The sequence below is a fragment of the Pygocentrus nattereri genome, chromosome 7 (assembly GCF_015220715.1).
Source record: "Pygocentrus nattereri isolate fPygNat1 chromosome 7, fPygNat1.pri, whole genome shotgun sequence".
NCBI lineage: Eukaryota > Metazoa > Chordata > Actinopteri > Characiformes > Serrasalmidae > Pygocentrus > Pygocentrus nattereri.
The window spans coordinates 6883271-6896182 of record NC_051217.1 but is presented as its reverse complement, the minus strand read 5'-3'; the positions used below and the strand labels follow the sequence as shown (position 1 = coordinate 6896182).

Here is a 12912-nt window from a genome sequence, read left to right as displayed (position 1 = left end):
AATCAGGGTTTATTTTAATGGAACGGTATAAGCTATATTAAGCTGCTATTTTAAAATGAAAAATATTACCACGCACAACTTGCAAGATATATGCATGTTTAAACTAGTAAAATCTGAAACAGGCTATTACATATTTAGTAACAGAGTGCCCAAGCTAAGAAAACAAGTATTTTGTGCATGTTAAAATACCAAAGTAATGTATTCAAATAACCAAAAAATTCAATCTAAAGCCGATTTAACTGCAACATTTTAAAGTAACTGCCTCTCCTTGGATCACCACCTTATCGTGGTGGAGGGGTTTGCGTGCTTGAATGATCTTAGGAGCTATGTTGTCTGGAGCAAAAGCTCCTGGTAGGGTCTCCCATGGCAAACTGGTCCTAGGTGACAGGTCAGACAAAGTGTGATCCATAATAACCCCTATGAAGACACAAAAGCAGGACTTGTGTACCCTGCCCGGAACAGGGTTACCGGGGCCCCACCCTGGAGCCAGGCCTGGGGGAGGGGCTCGCCAGCGAGCGTCTGGTGGCCGGGCATTTACTCATGGTGCCCGGCCGGGCCCAGCCCGAAGGAGTTACATGAGTCCCCCCTCCCATCGACCCACCACCAATGGGAGGGGCAGTAGTAGGGGTTCGGTGCGTTGTGGATCGGGCAGTGTCCGAAGGCGTGGGCCTTCTGATCCTCGGTTGCTGAAACTGGCTTTTGGAACTTGGAACGTTACCTCACTGGCGGGGAAAGAGCCTGAGTTGGTGCGCGAGGTTGAGAGATACCGGCTAGATATAGTCAGGCTCACCTCAACACACAGCTTGGGCTCTGGGTCCAATCTCCTTGAGAGGGGCTGGACTTTATTCTTTTCTGGAGTTGCCCATGGTGAGAGGCGGCGGGCAGGTGTGGGCTTTCTCATAGCCCCTCGACTCGGTGCCTGTATGTTGGGGTTTTCTCCGGTGGACGAGAGGGTAGCTTCCCTACGCCTTCGGGTTGGGGAACGGGTCCTGACTGTTGTCTGTGCTTATGCACCGAACAGCAGTTCAGAGTACCCAGCCTTCTTAGAGTCCTTGGGAAGGGTGCTTGAAAGTGCTCCTCCTGGAGACTCTATTGTCCTACTGGGGGACTTCAACGCTCGCGTGGGCAATGACAGTGAGACCTGGAGGGGTGTGATTGGGAGGAATGGCCTCTCTGATCTGAACCCGAGTGGTGTTCAGTTTTTGGACTTCTGCGCAAACCACAGTTTGTCCATCACGAACACCATGTTCGAACACAAGGATGTCCATAAGTGCACATGGCACCAGGACACCCTAGGCCGCAGTTCAATGATTGACTTTGTAGTCGTGTCATCGGACTTGCGGCCATGTGTTTTGGACACTCGGGTAAAGAGAGGAGCTGAGCTGTCAACTGATCACCACCTGGTGGTGAGTTGGATCAGGTGGTGGGGGAAGATGCCGGTCAGACCAGGCAAGCCCAAACGTATAGTGAGGGTTTGCTGGGAACGTCTAGCAGAAGAACCTGTCAGATTGATCTTCAACTCATACCTCCGTCAGAACTTTGACCAGATATCGGGGGAGGTGGGGGACATTGACTCAGAATGGGCCATGTTCTGTTCTTCCATTGCTGAAGCGGCTGACTGTAGCTCTGGCCGTAAGGTAGTTGGTGCCTGTCGGGGCGGTAATCCTCGAACCCGGTGGTGGACACCCCAGGTGAGAGATGCCGTCAAGCTGAAGAAGGAGTCCTACCGGGCATGGTTGGCCTGTGGGACACCAGAGGCAGCTGGCAGGTATCGACAGGCCAAGCGATCTGCGGCTTCAGTTGTCGCCAAGGCAAAAACCCGTGTATGGGAGGAGTTTGGTGAGGCCTTGGAAAGTGACTTTAAGTCGGCTCCGAAAAGATTCTGGCAAACCGTCAGGCGACTCAGAAGGGGAAAGCAGTGTGCCACTAGCAATGTATATAGTGGAGATGGTGTGCTGCTGACTTCGACTGAAGACGTCATTGGGCGGTGGAAGGAATACTTTGAGGACCTTCTCAATCCCACCGACACGTTCTCCAGTGAGGAGGCTGAGTCTGGGGACATGGGAATAGGCTTGTCCATTACTGAGGCCGAAGTCGCTAAGGTAGTTAAGAAGCTCCTTGGTGGCAAGGCTCCAGGGGTGGATGAGATCCGCCCTGAGTTCCTCAAGGCTCTGGATGTTGTGGGGCTGTCTTGGCTGACACGCCTTTTCAACATTGCGTGGACATCGGGGGCGGTGCCACTGGATTGGCAGACTGGGGTGGTGGTGCCTCTTTTTAAAAAAGGGGACCGGAGGGTGTGTTCCAACTACAGGGGAATCACACTCCTCAGCCTCCCTGGCAAGGTCTATGCAGGGGTACTGGAGAAGAGAGTCCGGCTTATAGTCGAACCTCGGATCCAGGAGGAACAGTGCGGGTTCCGCCCTGGTCGTGGAACACTGGACCAACTCTTCAGCCTCTCCAGGATTCTGGAGGGTTCATGGGAGTTTGCCCAACCAGTCCACATGTGCTTTGTGGATCTGGAGAAGGCATTCGACTGTGTTCCCCGGGGTATTCTGTGGGAGGTGCTTCGGGAGTACGGGGTACATGGCTCTTTGCTACGAGCCATTCAGGCCCTGTACAAACAAAGCTGGAGTTTGGTTCGCATAGCCGGCAGTAAGTCAGACTCTTTCCCAGTGAGAGTTGGACTCTGTCAGGGCTGCCCTTTGTCACCAATTCTATTCATAATTTTTATGGATAGAATTTCTAGGCGCAGTCAAGGGATGGAGGGTGTCCGGTTTGGTGACCTCAGGGTCACATCGCTGCTGTTTGCAGATGATGTGGTCCTATTGGGGACATCAGGCCGCGAACTTCAGCTTTCGCTGGATCGGTTTGCAGCCGAGTGTGAAGCGGCTGGGATGAGAATCAGTACCTCTAAATCCGAGACCATGGTTCTCAGGCGGAAAAGGGTGGAGAGCCCTCTCTGGGTCGGGGATAGGCTCTTGCCTCAAGTGGAGGAGTTCAAGTATCTCGGGGTCTTGTTCACGAGTGATGGTACAAGGGAGCGGGAGATTGACAGGCGGATTGGTGCTGGGTCAGCAGTGATGCGGGCTCTTTACCGGTCTGCTGTGGTAAAGAAAGAGCTGAGCCATAAGGCAAGGCTCTCGATTTACCGGTCGATCTACGTTCCCACCCTCACCTATGGTCATGAGCTTTGGGTAATGACCGAAAGAATAAGATCGCGAATACAAGCGGCCGAAATGAGTTTCCTCCGCAGGGTGTCTGGACTCTCCCTTAGAGATAGGGTGAGAAGTTCAGTCATCCGGGAGGGACTCGGAGTAGAGCCGCTGCTTCTTCACGTCGAGAGGAGCCAGCTGAGGTGGTTCGGGCATCTGGTTAGGATGCCTCCTGGACGCCTCCCTCGGGAGGTGTCACAGGCGAGTCCACCTGGGAGGAGACCCCGGGGAAGACCCAGGACACGCTGGCGCGACTATATCGCCCAGCTGGCCTGGGAGCGCCTCGGAATCCCCCTTGGAGAGCTGGTGGAAGTGGCTGGGGAAAGGGAGGTCTGGGCTTCATTGCTTAGGATGCTGCCCCCGCGACCCGAACCCCGGAGAAGTGGAAGATAATGGATGGATGGATGGATGGATTTTAAAGTAACTGTCAGCTTAGCATATCTTACTTGAATTGTATTGGTTTTCCAACTTGTAAGCACTGTAAGGCTGTCCTATCTGCAAAAATGTTAATGTCTGCCAATACTCAACATTTCTGGTTGAGATCAGGGCCAAAAATGTAGGGCACCCTTAAAAGATATCTCTACTACATGAGTCGCAACTTAGCTAGCTATTTTTTTTTTAGACTGACACACTTATGCAGAAGGATAAAAGGGTAAAACCACCATCGACTGCCATGCGTTCTCTGAGTTCCTGCTGCAGTCGACTCTGCCTGTCCTCCAGCTCCAGCTCACGAGCACTGGGGAAAGAGGAGATGAAATGACCTAATACTTGATTTAATACTTCATTTTTCTCTGACACTACAAATATACTGTCTAATACATTCTAATGTAAATCCATGTATCCATCAATTTATATGAAACTCAAGAACCATACATAAGGATCCCTTGTCCGGGAACATGGTAAGCTCAAAGGCTTGCAGAGGAAGTGGATGATGATATACTTACAATATCATCAGCTCTGACTCATAGCGCACCAAGGCATTCTTCTCCTGGACCAGTTTAAACCATTCTTGCATCAGCTTTGGATCGTCCTTTTTACCCATTCCTGAAAAAGGCAAACCATGCAAGGGTGAGGAGCTGTGTGGGAACTTAGCTTCTGACATAGAGATCTGACACAGACACCCACACAGCCAATGCAATGACAGCCAAGCCAGGATGTCTTGTCAGGGGATGTAGGGTTGGAGGGCTAAGGGAGGGGGGACTGGAGCAAGACCACTGACCCTGGGTCAAGTCTGCTGTTAAAATCACAGAAGATGGCGTGGAGATAGGAGTTCTGATTTTGAAAGCACTTGAGTAACATCATATCAGATTGAACTTTAGGGCAATCTGTTCTTTTCAAGGCAGATGATATAAAGCTTAAACTTTCTTTACTCTTATTCATGAACTCTATTCCAAGTGTCTGTGTTATAAAACACATGATGCACCCAGAGAAAAAAGATTAAATGAAAGTTAATTACATGGATGTAATTTTCATTTTACTTTTTTCTCTGCCCAGGACCTTAAAGTCTCAGCTGACAATGTATAATGTGATTTTTAACCCAAAAGCCTGTTAGCAAAAAACAATTCCTTTAAATTCTGTTGTGGGTTAAGGCTTCTGTTCAACATTATAGATCCTGTATTGTACCAACCTACATGTACTGTGCATGGGTAAAAAGAACGTTGTGGCATGCAGTATCGAAGTCCATGGCCAATGCAATCATTGGCTGCACTATTGGGCAACTGTACAAGTCAGTCCATGCTAGTACAGTCCTAACAGCTGGTGACATAGCCCCTTTTCCATCCCTTTCAGACACAGACTCTCTCATACACGCACACACAGAAGACACACATGCATACAGGTCTGTGGAGCCAAGCAGTGTAAATGAGCCATCACGAGGCAAACCTGGACACAGCATGACATACTTAGCTGACGGAGCTGAGGCTCTTGCAACACAAAAGGGAAAAACACAGTACACACATAAATCGAATGGCTTTGCTTGCTGGTACCATCTTTGGCTGTTTTAACACAGAGAGGCAAAGCAAAGTTCCTCAGACACAGGAACAATGTGAGACAGACAGAGAGAGAGAAAGAGAGAGACAGAGACAAAGAGAGACACAATGATTGACAGGTTTTTGGAGGCTCAACTTATCCAACGGACACGCACTGCCAGAGGCCTCCACCACACTCATCCCCATGCTCCCCCAAAGAAGAGACACAGAGAGAAAACCCAGAGAGAAAACCACAATTAGCACAGTCTCAGAGCAGCCACACCAACACACAGGCTGGCTTAATTAACAGAACACACACTCACACACTCACAATACTGCTACTTTAGTTAGGTTAAGAAGTCTCTAACGAGGAATCTTTGTGCTTGTATATTGTAGGCCTTAGGGATGCAAATTCTGGCAAATTTCACTGATCCATAGTTAACTGGCAAGCCTAAGATCAAGGACATGACACAGCTTAATTAAAATAATTATAAAACACGAGTACTGAAATCTGATTGGCTGTGCCATGTTTCAAGTCATTGTAAAATACTTGACATGCGCATATTTATGAAAATAACAATTAAATTCTATATTACTGTTCAGAGACACGCCTTTATCTCCCTTGTACGCGGACCATAGAATGTAGTTCCAACAGGTGGAACCAGGTATCAGAGTGTCTATGAAGAAAACTGCCTGAAACTACATTTAACATTCTACGTAAGAACCAGGTTCTGTTTAAACTGAGGAGCTGACATCTATATGTTCATGAACATAGTAACAAAAACAACAAGTTGACAAAGTGACTGGAATATACGATGATGTTCTACTAGAAGTTCTAAATATTGAAGTTATATTTAACCATTACTAGACCAATTTAATTAATGATCAACAAACGTAACTGCCATGACCACGTCTAGCTTTGGTTCAATGTACCTCAGTAGCTCTCGAAAGCTATTACTGTCTACCATGTCCTCTATAATTTTACACACCCATGTGCAATTTCTTCACACTGCTGTACGGCACGCTTTCCCTTGGGGAACATTAACGCAATAATTGTCTGTCTTATCTCTATCATCCCAAACACCACTACTGTTAGCTGTGTGCTTCAGTTTTTAGTAGGCAGAACCAACTTCCTATTGTGCCTTCACCAATACAATTCAGAACCTATTTACAGCCTGAACTATAAACCCACCAATTCAAATGGGAACTACTGTTTATTGGAAATAACATTTTTTTTGTTTTGAACCAAAAGCACTGGTTGAGCAATTGATTACTTGTTGGTCAACAGTTAATTGGTTTATAAATTTACATCCCTAATAGGCACTATATGTCAAAGAATGACCTCCTTGATGTGAGCAAGGTGTAAGACTGAGAGGGGTACTTCACAGAGTAGTTCAAATTTAGTTATTACTAGCTATAAATCAACGCAATAGGAGAAAAAGTAACAAGTTATGCAGGTAACTAAGAAATCCCACTGTGTGAAAACACTCCTCCCAAAGTTTCTCACTAACAAATATATCTTTAAATTTTGTACAAAATCATCCGTGTGTTATGGGCTGCAGACGCACCAACACACAGTTAAATTACAGTTACAATGGACAGTTACAACAAACAGCCGTTCAGAACAGGCTTTAGGGGATGACACACCACATGGACCATTTTTGTTTAGTTCTATGGAAAACAGCAAACCATGCTATTGGTTAAATTCACACATTAATCAGACCAGTTTACTAGTAAAATCGGAGACGTTCGTGTGTGTTATAAAGGTGATGAAACTAGGGATTCTGCTCTTTCTGAAAGAAATTCTCTGAAAGAGGTTTTTAATGAAATTCGGGGGGGGGGGGTGGCTTGTAAGATGAAGGGGAGGAGCAATGCTCCACAGGTTCGGAGCAGGTAGTCAGAGAGAGGCCACAGGTTGTCACGGTAACAGGGCTGGCCAGCGTCAGACGAGACGGTGTTTACGTTACCTTCTGGGGTACAGCATGGGCAGAAGGACAGGGGTCTCCAGCGAGGGGTCCCGACATAGGGCTCAACTTCCACAATACAGGGAACAAGAGAAAGAAAGGATGGAAGAGTGGTGGAGGTGATAAAAGGAGGGAGGGGAAGGTAGGGAGAAGGAAAAAAACAGGGTCAGTATAAAAGAGAGGGGAAGGAGAGATGAGGGAGAGAGAACAGTGAGGAGAAAAATCAAAAAGGCAAGAGACCTATGGGAAGAAATTCAGAGCAGCAGCGCAGTGGTGTGCGTGTGGGTGAAAGAGAGAGAGTGAGAAAGAGGGGGGAAAAAAGATGGAGACTGAGAGAAAGTGTGAGGGAGAGAGGGGGGAATGAGCAAGAGTGAAATACTGAAAGAAATACTAGAAAAGAATTTAGCAGTAAATAATACAGCCCTGCTTTGAACTTTTCCACTGTGCTGGGGAAACATTTTAAAAATGAGCCTGACTCAGGACTATATGTCTATAAATACCCTGTCCCAAAGATCAAAGAACTTTGGAGAGCATGTTAGTATAGAGCACATCCAAAGTAAGTTACCCAGACAGGTAAATTGTGGACACCTGAGACTAAAATGAACACGAAAGGAATGGGTGTGTAATCACCATTCCATCTTTGAGGATGCTTCTGTTCTGTATGAAAGCATCCAGTCTCTTTGCTCTGGCTTTGCTCTGGCTTCTCTGAAGTGTAAAGCAAGATTCGACACACCACGCAAGTCAAAAGAAATAAAGAATGATGAAAAAAGAAAATGAAATCAAAAGGTCAACGTGATGACTGAAACATGAGTGCAGTGGTAGGTTTGGTGGAGGTGGTCTGCAAGAGGCAAACGAGGGAATCAAAGCCAGGAGAATGTGGCCTCATGGACTTAGGGTGGATGACTTGCATAAGCGAATGTGTAATGTTGGAACAAGGGACTATCAGAAAGGTGACAGCGACTCCAACAAGTGTGCAGTATGCTAAATCTGAGATACTGCAGTTAGCTCCAAAGAGGTCAAAGCTCTGTCAGCCAATATTGCATCTAATCAGTGAGGCAGTTAAACTCTGTCTGTTATGAAATACAATGTGTTATGTCAGGGTATACAATATCTCACTCATGTCACTACCTGAATTAATTACAACTCAAAATTGCTATTAAGAGCTGCATGGCCCTTTGGCGATGGAGTGGTCGGTGCTCTAACCACCTGGATCTTACTGTTACTACAATCAAAAAACTTTAATAGTAAATGTTCAGGCTTTGCATCATTCAATCTTGCAGCCCATAAGTGCTGTTTTACCAAGAAACACACATTCACTTTTACCACAAACATCCTGTTATACAGGGATATGATGTCAGCTCCTTCTTCTAAACCCTTCACTTCTTTTTTGTTAACTGATCAAATAATTCTTTGTCCAACACAATGTTCATGGTTAGTTCTGCCTCAGTACTGGCACCAAAATACTTGTGACCAAAAATGGTGTGTTCATTAAACATCAAATAGTAAGTTAAAAGAACAAGAATCGGTCTTTCATTGTGTTATGTAATCATATGTAAACATCAAAACAACAGAAACAGAAAGCATGGCAATGCCATCTGTAGCCACAAAAAAAAAAAAAGGATAACTAGGAAATAATGAAATTTACTGCCTTAGATGATCAACCACTCCCTGTAGTCAAGGACATTACTGTATGTGCCACAAACTCCTTTTTTTTGGTTTCTGTTTTTAACCCAGTGTGTCCTGCACTCCAGGTTTGGCCAAAACATTTCACTTCAGTGCATCACTAAGATAAACTCATCTGATGCTCAACCAGCTTAAAATTTAAAGTGAGCAATGTTACTGACTGTGTTAAAGTTAAAACAAAGTTTTTACTGAATATTAAAAAATTGTAATTCAGCATTCATTTTTGATTTTCTTCATGCTGTCATTTCACTGTGCTAATGTTTCAAATAACCCTCCTCAAAAGGATAGTTACATAAAGATTCACTCTCTTTCCTTGTAAACCAAACCATGCAGGACTCCAAACCCTACAGGACCAACACTGGATATGCAGATAACCCACTTTCATATAACCAGGCCAAACTCAACTGTATTGATACCAGAAAAGACATGACAAAAATATACATAACCATCTGTAGACAGGACTCTCCAAAAATCAATATTTTGCACTGTGATGGACTGAGATTGCATAGTGCACAATGATCAGTGAGTGAAACGCCAGTGAATGTTATTGATTATGGCCTGCAGATACATTAACTATGCTTCTTACTTTCAAATTTTTAGAGCTGTGTTTTGAGAAACCCACTTTTTCTCAAAAACAATAAACTGAACCTAACTTAAGAATGCCAGCCACTCACATGCATCCAAACAAGAGAAGTCCATAACTAAACTCGAGATCTATTCCCCTCCGGGAATTCTCAGCTCCTTCTCAGCAGCTTCAATTCTTCAACTAACAAAAGCCTAGAGATTTAGTACAACTGCCTATCTAATAAAGGGTATGTTGTGTTTGACCTACTACATACTGCCTGCAGTTTATACCTACCTGAGATGTTGGTGGATTAAGTGTTGTTTTAGACAATGATTACACAGAGAGAGTAACACACATCATATACATTCCTCACACATGCAGATACCAATACTTTGCTTCTAAATCACCGGTTGCAAAAGAAGTTGCATCACATGCTACAGGCTTCAGAAAATGTAATATGTGATTTTACTGCAATGAAAAAGCAAATACTTAGAAAATGAAAACAAGCTTTCATTGCCCTGTGCACACAAGAGATGGTTTCATTTCTTTTTTTCCCCTCCATTTTTGAATTTGGTTTTGGTTGAAATAGAACTCCACGCTATCTCCTGGCAATGTGGATGTCTAAAGCATAGCTTACCAGCAAAGTAGCACAAAAACAGTCTACACCACACCACGGGACAACACGTTCAATCACTGAAGCACTATTCAGAGGGTCCATGTGGATTTGGACGGGGCACATAGAAGAAGGGGGAGTAATATGGAAAAGAGCGCTGAACTCTGGCCTTCACACATACATACATACACACACACACACACACACACACACACACACACACACACACACACACACACACACACACACACACACACACACACAGCCCTGGACAACTGAGCAGGTATGGGAGGAGAGATAGTGAGGGGAGAGAGCTCAAGCTATGCTAGGCTAAAGCTGACAGACAGCCAGCTGCTCTACTAAGGCCAGAGAGAAGTGCAAAAGCTGTTTAGTAGTTTAATCTACAAAGTATTTAAAAGTAAGCTTAAAAAAAAAAAAACAAGCACCCAAATTGCAGTTAGGAGCTGTATAATTAAAACAGTTGGGCTGAGTTTAGCTGCCCCCAAGCAATGGAAAAAGCAATTTAAGGCAGTTGCAACTATTTACATTACTTCTTGAAGTCAATTGCATTTAATTGCATCAATGTTTTTATTGCATTTAGTACTTCAATACCATTATCTTACTCATGTGAATGCATGATTTACATGAACCATAAACATAAAAATTAAGCGAGTGGGTAACACTGCAATCCTCCTCGCAGCAGATCAGGGTTCAATTCCCTCTTTGGGCATAAACATCATGCTATACCGATAACAGTCCTTGAAGACTCCTTACACAACATTCGCTCTGCATAAGAACATCTCTTTTGCTCTCGTACAGCTCTTGTATTCTTGCTACGATGGGGCTCTTATGAACTGTAGCTTTTCACTTTGCTTTTGTTACTTTGCTGCTTGCTGATTTATCCACAGGAAGCACTGACCAGCACAGTCTGCCGAAAGTACTGCTTTAAAAGGCATTTACTGCACTGTATTTGAAACAAAGGGCTACAATTGTGGACAATATCACAATGGTGCTAAAAATGTAACATGTTAATGCTTTATCATGCTATAACGCTGTAACAATAAATACATTAACTTTCACAGCCCTACACGTTTACCAGCTGCCATATCTTTGTTATAGGCACTGAAATATGCGTATAAAAATATGAAATAACTACCCTTTTAGAAAGCTCCACAAACTCCTAACATGCTACTCTGTGAGAAATGCGCTGTGGTGTAGAGAAGCCATAATGGGCTAGGGGGAGGGTTGGAACGGGACAGAGTAATGGGGACGAACTTCAGTAAGTACAGTGGGGAAAACAGAGGTATGTTAGCTGTTGGTTAGTTTGAAGCGACAGGTTTGAAATACATACCGCCCAGATGCAAGTCCAGGATCTCACTGTAATTAGACTCTCCCCAATAGTCTACAATAAGGATATATTAGAGATATGTTACTGCACACACACAGGCACAGCTAGTGGCAACAACTCTGCAAGTACAAAAAAAAAAAAAAAAATCATGCATGTGCTCGCACACAAACACCCACACACCTCTTACACTGTCAAGTGCGCAGAATACAAAATACACTTACTCAAAACAACATGTTATATAATAACACATGTGGTTAAATACAGACATTGTATGTACACAGCATGTCCTTGGAATGATATAATGGGCACATAGATTTGCTGCTGTGTGCTGCTGTGCCCTGCCACAGTCTCTGGAGTGGAAAGGAGTCCAAAATCAACTACTTCCGTGCCCATCCATTCAAACTGACCTCTACATATGTGACAAAAGAAATATCCCAACAAGAAACTAGAAAGACTTTGTCAAATCCAAATCTCATCACTCCATTCTTTTGCCTTTTACATAATATGCAAATATTTCTTGATGACCAACAGATCAAATTAAGAACACTTGCCTCCTATATTATGTTTTTGGAGATAAGGTTTGGTTATTAAAGCAGTGATATACTATGTCAAAAGTCCCTGTATTTGATGAGTGTTTGCCAGCTATGTTGCAAATATAATTTACAGTTTTTATGAGAAATGGAAATATAAAATATTTCAGTAACACTTTATTGAAGGGCAGCATTTGTAATGTTACATGACACTGACATAAGCTTTTGACAACTGACATATACCAACAAAAGTTTTTAAAGGTTTGTTCCAACAAGTGTCAGGTAGTATTAAGCATACTTTGTCAGTTATGAAGTCAATTCACCTCAGAATGTGTAGCAACAAGTGATAAGCCCTTATAAAGGTTAACACATTTATGTCAGTGGTCATGAAAGGTTTATGTAGGTTTAATGTTTCATGTAAAGCTGTCTTTCAGTAAAGTGTTATCAAAATGTCTAAACTGGTCACTGTAAAAAAAAAAAATCCAGAATATTGCATTATAAGAATCGTAAGCCATTTGACTTTACCACATCCAGTGAGAGGGCACACAAATCTATGTTAGACACACAGTCAGTTTCACAGCCATGCAGCTAAAACACACACGAGGAGAGACCAGGAGAGATGATGTTTGGAATGTGGTCACGGATGACGACTGTAAACATCTACTACCATTATCGGCATTGGATACCTGAGCGCCTCTTACGCTGTTTTGGACTAACACTAGAACCTTTATATAACCCTTAAAGAGAGTGAAGGATAGAGAGGTTAAGAAGCATCTTAAGAGATTCAATTGAAGAAGAAGAAGAAAAAACACTACTTTCAGTGATGGGATGAACAGGGGAGGAACAGGAGTGGGAGCAAAATGATCAGAAAGACCAAACTGGGTGATGTTCGCTAATCTAATACACTGCCCTGATAGCTGAAAATCAAATCTTGCTTGCTGATCATCTACGGCTTAATTTTATCTTTACTACCTTTTGCAATATATACATGTGGCTTTTGAAAGAGGCCTCACAAAACCACCATGGTTAA

The 12912-nt window shown here is 43.8% G+C and overlaps 1 protein-coding gene across 3 annotated transcripts in view; it reads right to left on the bottom strand.

The window, feature by feature from the left end:
- mical3a (microtubule associated monooxygenase, calponin and LIM domain containing 3a) overlaps window positions 1-12912 on the bottom strand; it is a 125090-nt gene that overhangs the window by 2186 nt on the left and 109992 nt on the right. Inside the window, exons 43-47 of one of the 3 annotated variants that reach the window (XM_037540055.1) lie at window positions 12569-12619; window positions 11356-11406; window positions 7147-7212; window positions 4157-4256; window positions 3875-3948 (exon numbers count right to left, since the gene is read on the bottom strand). In XM_037540055.1, the coding sequence (XP_037395952.1) occupies window positions 3875-3948; window positions 4157-4256; window positions 7147-7212; window positions 11356-11406; window positions 12569-12619 (342 nt within the window). Of the gene's footprint in view, window positions 1-3874; window positions 3949-4156; window positions 4257-5113; window positions 5207-7146; window positions 7213-11355; window positions 11407-12568; window positions 12620-12912 lie in introns of all 3 variants that reach the window. The other 2 variants (XM_037540054.1, XM_017687597.2) reach the window with 2 other exon arrangements.